The sequence below is a fragment of the Phoenix dactylifera genome, chromosome 1 (assembly GCF_051530095.1).
Source record: "Phoenix dactylifera cultivar Ajwa chromosome 1, Ajwa_hap1_PhDact_Kaust_v1.1, whole genome shotgun sequence".
Classification (NCBI taxonomy): domain Eukaryota; kingdom Viridiplantae; phylum Streptophyta; class Magnoliopsida; order Arecales; family Arecaceae; genus Phoenix; species Phoenix dactylifera.
This window is the reverse complement of record NC_143190.1, coordinates 1521461-1531412: the sequence shown is the minus strand read 5'-3', so window position 1 is coordinate 1531412 and position 9952 is coordinate 1521461. Positions and strand designations below refer to the sequence as shown.

Genomic DNA, 9952 nt, shown 5'->3' with positions numbered 1-9952 from the left:
GGTTTTTTTGCCATCGAGTGGAACTGCCCTTGGCCGACGTTACATTAGCATACATGATTATGCTCTCTACTGTGAGATTTTTACAAATATGTTCCTCAAAACTAGTGTTTTAAGTACAACAGAATCCTGCAAATATGATGCCGGTAGGTATACTATTGTTCTAGGGACCAAGAGCATTTATATCCAATACAAAAAGGTGCCAATTCCACAACAACAAAAAATAAACATGCCAAAGTTGAAAATAGTAAAATCAAGTATATTTTTCCTAAGTTTTTCACATTATAACTATATTAAAGACATCTTTTTGTAATTGGCTCAGCTATTTTATTTAGCTGTAAAGAAATAATTATATGAATTATATCCATCTTTTTAGCAATACTGTGGAAAAGACCACCACATGTCTCATTAAAGATGAAATGGCTTTAGAGGGATCAAAAAGAAAACATGTAAAAGAAAAAAAGTAATAGAAACGGGAGGAGGCAATAGAAACCAATCCGCTAAACAGGCTCAAGCCCGCAACAAAACCTAGCTCTTACAAGAAAAGCCCACTAGTAAGAGCATCTGGTATTCAAGCCCAAGAAGATAGATGGCCCATAGAAACTTTGGCCCATAGATGGCCCAAGAAGATAGATGTAACTTTGCATCTCCTCTCTATCTCCATGCTTCACACACGAATTCGCCTTCGCCACAAATTTGGAATTTTATCCCATTGAGCCCATTCGTATATGGCCCACACTAACATACATCGAGATTTGTTTTAGTTATTTTAATTTGATCATCCAAGATAAGACTCAGATTTAGTGATGGATTATATTTTCTAGCGATTGCGATAAAGTTAAATTTTACACAACCATAGTGCAATAGCATCCATCTTAGTCTCCATAACTAATTCTGATATTGCCTTTGATGGGTGAGGCATGTTATAAAAGAATTCTCTATGGACTTGGTCTCCAACTTATTCGGAAGTGCTTGTGAGATCCTTCCCATCGAAAATGCTTGGAGTTGGATTTGGATAATCAAGATGCTGCTCGTGGGAGTGCATTCCAATTTTCTTCTCGTGATTGCAGTCATGCTAGTTTTGAAGATCAAGACATCAATGGCTTCGTCTTCTAACAAAGTTTATTGCCCCATAAAGTTTAATACATAGGACTCATCCTTGCCAAACCTTTGACGACCTTATCAATGCCAACCAACCACCTTGTTACTATCTCCTCGATCTAATGAAATGGTGGCATTATCTCGCAGATTTGACACTTTGGTCCTAATCTTGTTGGTCCCAAAACACTCAACCTTGGTCGACTGCACAACTCATCTCAGAAGTCGATTTAACACCCAAGGAAGCCACTACAAAAGAAAGGATATATTCTTGTGATTTGTTGAGTCCTTATCGACGCTTTTAAGCGTCGGTAGGTTTCCTGCCGATGCTCCCAAAAGCATGGGTAAAATGTTGGGCAGGTGGGTGTGGGCATAGTTTGCGCCGACGCTTCCAAAAAAGCGTCAGCCAAAAACGGAATTTATGCCGACGCTTTTAAGCGTCGTTTTACTTGGAGTTAACCGACGCTTAAAAGCATCGGCCAATATGCACTGACGCTTAAGACCATGGGTTTGTTTTAGACAAGCGTCAACCTATCTTCCTTCTTGCCCGATGCTTTAAAGCGCCGGTAAATGCGTACCAGTTTTCCGTGCCATTTGCTATTGCCGATGCTTAAAAGTGTCGGCCTATCTTCGTTCTTGACCGACGCTTAAAAGCGTCGGTAAAGACGTGCCAATTTTTCATGCTATTTGCTATTGCCGACGCTTTTAAAAAAAATTTATAAAAGCTTTTTTAATACTGTATACATTAGATTCCAACAAAACAAATACACTAAATCACATAGATAACAAAATGCACGCCACAAACAAGAACTTTTCATTCGAAATGTTCATATTATCATATTTGATTATATTGTACTTCAAAAATATTAAAAACATACATATCAAATTCCTAAATAAACAATCTACGATGTATCAAGGGTCGACGGCATCATCATCTCTACGAGTAGATGAAGTATCAACAACCTATAAGAAAAAAAAAGACACTTTAGAAACTAAGAATACGGAAGTCATCACGCTCGTACAAAAATACATTATAATTACGTAAAATATTCATATAGATTTTGTTATTTATCGGGGGGTAAATCTTTGCAAAAAAGATGAAATATGATCAAGCTGGTCCTGCAAAGATAGTATTTTCAATTCTTGGCTCTGCTTCAACTCTGCCATATCGGTCATATGACTCTGCCTCATCTCTTCTATCCTTGTCTTATACGACTGCTTTATCTATGTCATCTCTGTCTTCAGACTACAAACCTCTGCAGTGCTACACTTTGTCTGGCATCTTGGGTATATCGGCTCACTACAGACAACTGAGTGGGGGTAATTCTAACGCCATAACCCCTCACTCGACTATAACGTTTTGGGCTCATCAATTCGGCATAGACCTAAGCTTCGACGCGACTGGCCGCATCGGATGATGATGACTCCCCGACGCGCTCTGAAATAAGAGTTGTAGCCCTTTCATATATCTCTCTCAAAAAAAAAATCATATTAATATTTTAAAAAAATAAAATTAATAAATTTTTTTTTGAACAAATCAAAAATGAATACATACAACTATATCTCTCGACTCGTCCCGGACAAAGCTGCCATCTCAGTAGGTGTGAGTCATCTTATAAAACTCTACCTCACCAGGCTGCCTTCCATGCTCTTCTATCTACACACACGGAAAGTATATTGACAAACTATATATTATGATACGTGCTATATGTTAGTAAAGTTTTAAATAGTTTCAAAAGAACTTACGAATTCATTTCTATGTCTTGCATAACTCTTCGAGCCTAAAGTATGAGGAACTGCTTGAGATGCTCGTGCAGCTCTACCAATATTAGAATATGTCTGCCAAAATAAAAGTACACAGTATAATATGATTCAATGTATATATTTGCAATTCATATTAATAATAAAGATAATATAAGATATTGAAATAATATACGTGACATGTCTCCCTTTCATCTAGACATTTCAATAGAATATTGTTGGTTTACTTTTTTATACAACCTATCCCCACATATTACGGACTACATGGCTAGTTTCTGAATGGTCTGCCGATCTCTCGGTCTAGCGTCGGGAGTGGTTGCGCAGTAGTGAACAAGCTCCCTCCACTGCTGAGGGTATACATCAGGAGGACAAACATGAGCAACCTCCTCCTTTGTCATACCCTCGTACTTGAAATCCGTCTTCAATTTCGCTTTTTATTCTTTCCATTTGCAATTGAGGGACTTTAGCACCCAATCATGGCTCTCTGGATGGAGTACAAACTTACCCTACAACAGGATACGAAATGTTATAATAATATTAAACCTCACAATTAAAATTATGGTAGTAAGTAAATTAACATACAGGAGGTGTCAAATTAAAAAGAACAAGTTCAATTCATTACCTGTATAAGTCTAACAAGCTCAACCCTATATGAAGGAAGCATTTCATTCCACTTCGTATAGTTGAGCGGACACAGCTGACCCTTACATGCAACCGATCCTAAAAAGCTTGATAGAAGACTTCCAGCTCTATTGATGGGCTGCCCCAATTCGTTGCATCGGATGATGATCTTCTCACTCTCACGAAACTGCCACACATCCTTTACTTGAGTGAGTCCCATCATAAAATAATAAAATATGCCTTAAAAAGTTGAAGACAAATATGAATATAAAATATGAACTTTAAATCGAATTACCCTGGATCTGGAGCTCATCCTCCGGGCAATCAACAGGAGGCTCGCTCTAAGATCCTGACTCGTGCTGTTAGTGCTCACATGGCTGCTGGGGCTGCAGGGACTGATCAGAAGTAGATCCCACCTGAGAATGCTGGAACTCCACATCTCTAAATCATCTCCCTCGGAGCATATTGTTACCTGGTATGCACAAAAAAGAATCAATATTAGTTAAATGATAAATTTATACTAAATGAATTGCTAATAAAAGAGAACACAATAATTCATTCAATCGTATACATCATAAATTTCACTTACCACATTCAATAAAGAATATCAATTCATTTGCAGCACAGTCAATTGTTAATTCAGAACTTACGTCCTTGTTCTCTGCATTACTTTGATTGTACATAGAAAGGACTGTAGTGTCCATTCGTTTCATTTTTTTTGTTTATAATTTTTATTGATTTGCATTTGAGTTGCGTTGGTGCTACAGTGGTTGAGAAGTGGAGTTTAACTCTGATGTTGTTGTCTACTAATGCAACAAAGATTTCACAGTTCAACGATCATGAAAAATGATGAAGAATCGTGAGAGTAACATGAACAGAAGTTTAATAACTTTTGTAAGCAAGTCATGACAGAGGATGTAGCTGGTGAAAAATTCATTAAGCAGACTCAAGCTCATGTAAGGATAGTCGACCAAAACTTTAATTATTAGCACATCTACACCACCATGGTCTGATGCTTTAGATGAAACATATTCCAGAGGCCTGTCGCAGCATATACAATGGCCTAACCTCAATAACCCTGACATGCAGATATGCAAGAACTGATGATTACTGATCAATCGTGATTGTCTTATAAATTTAGGGATGAAGGTAGGTAACAGGTTAAAATTCAAAAGATTTTACGCCAATAAATTAAGCAGATTTGAACAAATCATTCCATATTGATTTATCATTATAACTCATATTCTTGTAGATATGAGAACACCAAAAACAATTAATGATGCATGGTGCAATACCTTGGGCGGAGGCGGGCCTGGATCGATCGGGACTTGGGGCCGGTCGGTCGACGTCGGAGAGGAGGAAGGAGGAGAAGATTCTCGAGCGGAGGCGAAGCTCGATCAAGGCTTGAGGGCAAGAGAACAAATTAAAGAAGGAAAAAAACACACGAACACACAAAGAATAGGAGGAGAAGGAGGAGAACAAGCGAGATGGAGGGAGAGGAGGGAGGAGGAGAAAAATATCTCGAGCAGAGGGGGTTGAGATCAGTCGGTCGACATCGGAGAGGAGGGAGGAGGACAGGAGGTAGGAGTCGGACGGTGTGCGCCAGAGAGGAGGAAGATGGGGGCTAAGGCAGCATCGGAGAGGAGGAAGACGAGAGCTAAGGCAGCGCCGGAGAGGAGAATGAGGGGGCTCGGGGAGTCGCTAGGGCAAGTATGCGGGCTCGAGGTCGGCTGCTGGGTTTGGAGGGGCTTCGCCTTCGCTGATGTTTATAAGCATCCTTCAACGACACTTATAAGCGTCGTCTTAGGCGACAACAACGACGCTTTAAAGCATCGTTTAGCTGTAGGCCTACTACGACGCTTTTAAGCATCGTCCTCTATTTCAAATTGCAGATGCTCATTAAAAGCGTCGGCAAAATTTGGCGCGGGACCAAAACTTACCGACGCTTCTCCCTAGCATCGGCATTTAAGTGTCGGCTTTTCTCTCCTTTCCTGTAGTGAAGCCCCCGTCTAGTGAAGAAAAAGTCCCTACCGTACCATAAGCGTCCTCCTGCTGCAACTAAGAACTATTCTCTTAGTTAGCCCTGTGACTCCACCATTAACGTAGGCCGCTCTACACTAGTCCACAGGACGAGACAGTTGCTTGCTTATGGTTTATCAACAGGACTTCACATACTATTGGCTAGACCTCCCTGTTGAGGGGATTAATCAAGGGTGTCATTGGCTCCCTTCTTGATGTTGATTTTTGATCTCCTCGCCACTGTCCATGATGAAGTCCCTACATCATGGTCAGCAATAAAAAAGCAAAAGGGTTTTAGCTGCCAATGAAAAGGGTGGAGAGAGAGGGAAGAGGAGAAGGGAGAAAAGAAATGAAATTGATTTCATCTAGGGGTGCAAATGAACCTCCATGATAAGAGATGAACAAGAAGAAGTCAACAAACCATCCTCCACTTCAATCTAGGGATGCAAATAAGCAGAGTAGCTTGCGAGCTGCACGAGCTCGACTTGACTATTACTGAGCTCTAGTAGCTCAAATAATTTTTCGAGTCGAGCTCAAGTAGCAAAATATATTTTAATAATATTATATTTGTATAATATATATTATCAATTTAATAATTTAAAATATATTTTTTATATATTTTTTTAATCTTATCTAACTCCTAACTTTTAATCATATTTTTAATTATGTTCAAGGCTCAAATTTGATATTTGAGTCGAGTCGAGTCGATTTCGAGTATTATTTTTTTTTTATTGAGTCGAGCTCGAGCTTGAATATTAAGGTTCGATTGATCTCGAATCAAATTTTGAGCTCCAATATTTTTGAATCTAGTCGAGCTCGAGCTTGGATATTAAGATACGATCAATCTCGAATCAAATTTTGAGCTCTAGTATTTTTTAATCTAGTTGAGCTCGAGCCTTTACTTACTTGACTTGGCTTGATCGGACTTGTACTTCCATCTACTTCTTTTTTAAAGTGTGTGTGTGAGAGAGAGAGAGGGAGGGAATTCACCCCTACTATAATTATTCAATTCTAAATCCCTGGAGATGTATCATCCCAAACTTGAACCAGTATCCTCTAGTTGCTAAGTTGAGGGGTGTGATCATTATGGCAAAGCCCCAATTCAGCACCTCCATACATGCATTGCATGCATAAATATCACATAAATTAACACTAAAAACCCCTAGATTTCAATTTTATTTTATTTATATATAAAAATTAGATTTTTTATATATAACATCTTGAAATTAAATTTTTTATGCTCCTTTGTATTAATATGGTGAATTCCATCTCTGTGTTCCTTTTCAAAAAATAGTTTCAACCTGCCCATTTGTCAAGATGAAATTTTTCTGAACAAAGTTTTTGGTGAAAGGAAATTTATTTTTTGTACATTAAAACTAAATATATTTCAAGTGAAAGGATTGCCTAGCCCCTTGTAGCTTGTTGGTATAGAGAAATAGAAATGCTATGTAATCCAACCTCCTTGCCTAAGATCATTACATATTTTACTTGGAAACTGCTATGTTTGACCAAGAGCCTTTCGGGAAAAGGTGTAAAACTAGCTATTATTCAGCACCACATATTAATGGGATAGGGTTGTATCATTTATGCAAAATAAGGATTCAACTTCCTTGGCATGAGTCCATTGTTGGATCATCCACTTGTCGCTTTGAGGTCTATGCAAGTAGATGAATGATGAAGTTTGGAGTGCTTCGAAATCTATGTGGTGGGTGATCCAACAGCAGATTCTTGCGAAGGAAGGTGAATCCTTCTTTTGCGTGAAAGATAACATCCCGATGCTAGCTTTGTTAATTTGGGGTCAAGGTGCCAGCATTACCCCTGATGGTTCACAAGAACCCATGGGTTGAATATGCTTGAAGTTTTAGAAAGAGCGAGCATTTTTAATTTATCTTTATATATGAAAGAAAGCAAATGCAACAAGATCCAAATTATGAAAAACACCTCTCACACTTAGCAAGCCAAGGAAGAGAAGAGATTGATGTTTTATACTGCAAGCCCACCGCAAATAGCATCAATCATATAAACTGCATCAGCCCCCTCATCTAGACTATGTTAGAAGAAAAAGAAAAGCAAAACCCCTCTGAATTCTTAGAGTTAATGAAGTAAAAAATGCCGAAAACCTAAAACGTAAAACATAGCAGAAACAAGAGAAGAAAAACAAGCCAAATCCAATCCTATGTTTATGTAACACTGTCCCGAAGCCCCATGGTATGAGAAAATTGGATTAATCCTTGTGCCATCTAGACTATGAGATTTGGGTGGCTATCATATATAAAACTGTTTCCATTGTTTAATATTTTATTGAAAAATTAAAAGAATTTTCCACATGTACTACAAATGAATCACAACAGCCCCACATTTGCCAATATATTTGCATTATCTGACTTTGATTCTTTCATAGAAAATGGTTGTACAAATTTATTACCAATATTTCAAAATTATAATCTGCATACCTTGACATGTAAAGTTACTTTTACATGTAAGCTAGGTTCCTTCCAATCCAATCCCAAAACCTTTTCAGCAAACATTGTTTAGGATCTCACTCCAATGAAGTGCAAAGTAAAAAAGATGACACCGATAAACAATGGAGAGCAGAAAGACAAGCCTAAATGCTCCAATTCCACGCAAGAAGTCCATGATCCTCACACTATAAAAGTTATCTTTAGTATCCCTTCAAGCCAACACATTGGAGTGGCAGAGCATCAACTCAAGAAAGTTGAACTCCAAAGGCATGCCACCAGGATTCTCCTACTGATAGATTATTCAGCAAACAAAGACCGCTTTCTGTTTTAAGTTTTTATTAATTCTGAACACCTAGGCCACCCAAACTATTAGCTATGTTTTCTTGCATCAATACAAAAGACTTTACCAACTAAACAAATTAGCAATCCCAGTTTATAACTTAAGAGTTCAGGTCTCCCAAACATAGATAGCTGATAGCCGAGACGAGATCATAATTTTGGGTCAAGGTCAGGACTGAATCAATCTATCCAAGCCACTTGCAAGTGATTAGACTCATCTTTTGGATAGATCACAATCCTAGATCTTGATTGATCAAATTAAATTTGCTTACTTGTGGGCCATCCAAATAAATTGGCTGACTTTATTCACCGTCCATGCAGTGGTCCTTTGATCGCAGAGCAGCAGGAGCTAATTTCCACCACCAGTACGTGGATGATTCCCACTCTCTAGATTTCAATTATTTTTGCCCACAAAACATTGATTTTGCCTTTGAACTCCCTCCTCTGCCCTATAAAAGCCCCCTCAAACTTCCACAAACCCAGATTATGAGAATTAGAAGAGAAGGTTCACAGCCTTGCACCATCAAACTCGCAAGTCCAAAGATGGAGCAACCACCAAACTTCTCCAAAGCTAAGCCCAACTCCAGTTCCAGCTCCAGCTCCAGCTCCAACTCGAACAACAGCAGGCCCCCCAAGGCGAAGAAGATATCCATCTCCATCTTAGTAATCTCCCTCCCTGTCCTCTATGTCTCTCTCCTCCACATCCCCCCCTATACACTCCTCAAAGACACCACCTTCTGGTTCCTCATGTCCAACTCCATCATCGTCATCGTCGCCGCCGACTCCGGTTTATTCTCCTCCTCAAGCGAGACCAGCGATCTCTACGAGGAGTTCATCAAACACAGCAGGGCAAGGAGTGCATGCCTTGTTGCCGAGCCACCACCCAAGACTCGCATTATAGAGAGCCCAAAAGAACCATTGCTTGCTCCGAGCCAGTTGGATGTGACTGCTGACAAAAACATAGCCGTGAGAGAGAACTCAGTCCTCCAGTTAGAAAAACCTGCCGATAGAAGTGTAGATTTGAAGGAGAAATCACTTCCACAGCCGGGAACAGAAGGTGATAAGAGTATAGTTGTCTATGAGAAGCCAGTATGCCACTCGGTGACCGAGAAGAAAGATCATCTCAGGTTGCCGCTCCGACGGTCGGCGACAGGGAGGGGAAATCATCACAGATTGGTGGGAAGCGGGCATTCAAACTTCCCGCTCCAACGGTCGATTACAGAGAAGAGAAATCATCAATATTCGGAGGAAAACGAGTACTCGAAATTGTCGGATGAGGAGCTTAATGAGAGGGTGGAGGAGTTCATCAGGAGATTCAATAGGGAGATCAGGCTTCAGCTGAGCAATGAGTAGAATTTGCTTAATTTTCTGTTGGTAGTGTTAAGTTCACTGTGTAGTGTATGCTGCTTTTGAGACATCTCAGTCCTTGTAACATGTCAGAACAAAATAATGTTCAGATTAGTGGCAAAAAAAATTTTCTTTCCGCTTGATGAATTGCCATCAATATTTTTGAGCCAAATTAAATAGAAAGATATTAAGGCCATAACAGTAGATTAAGTGACAAATGGATGAGAGATATGACTTGGACATCAAGGCAAATACGTCTTAAAGATGCTGATAATTAATACGCTGATTTCTATATATCTATCAATTGA

At 39.2% G+C, this 9952-nt stretch overlaps 1 protein-coding gene across 1 annotated transcript; it reads left to right on the top strand.

Annotated features, from left to right (window-relative positions):
* The first annotated feature begins 8768 nt into the window (after window positions 1–8768).
* LOC103695848 (uncharacterized) lies at window positions 8769–9780 on the top strand. Its single transcript, XM_008777271.6, has one exon. It carries the CDS (start codon window positions 8784–8786, stop codon window positions 9648–9650), a length of 867 nt encoding a protein of 288 aa, XP_008775493.5. The 5' UTR covers window positions 8769–8783; the 3' UTR covers window positions 9651–9780.
* The last annotated feature ends 172 nt before the right edge of the window (window positions 9781–9952 follow it).

Bases quoted from the DNA above. Each gene is read 5' to 3' on its own strand.
- LOC103695848 (XM_008777271.6), top strand. From the start codon at position 8,784: ATGAGAATTAGAAGAGAAGGTTCACAGCCTTGCACCATCAAACTCGCA.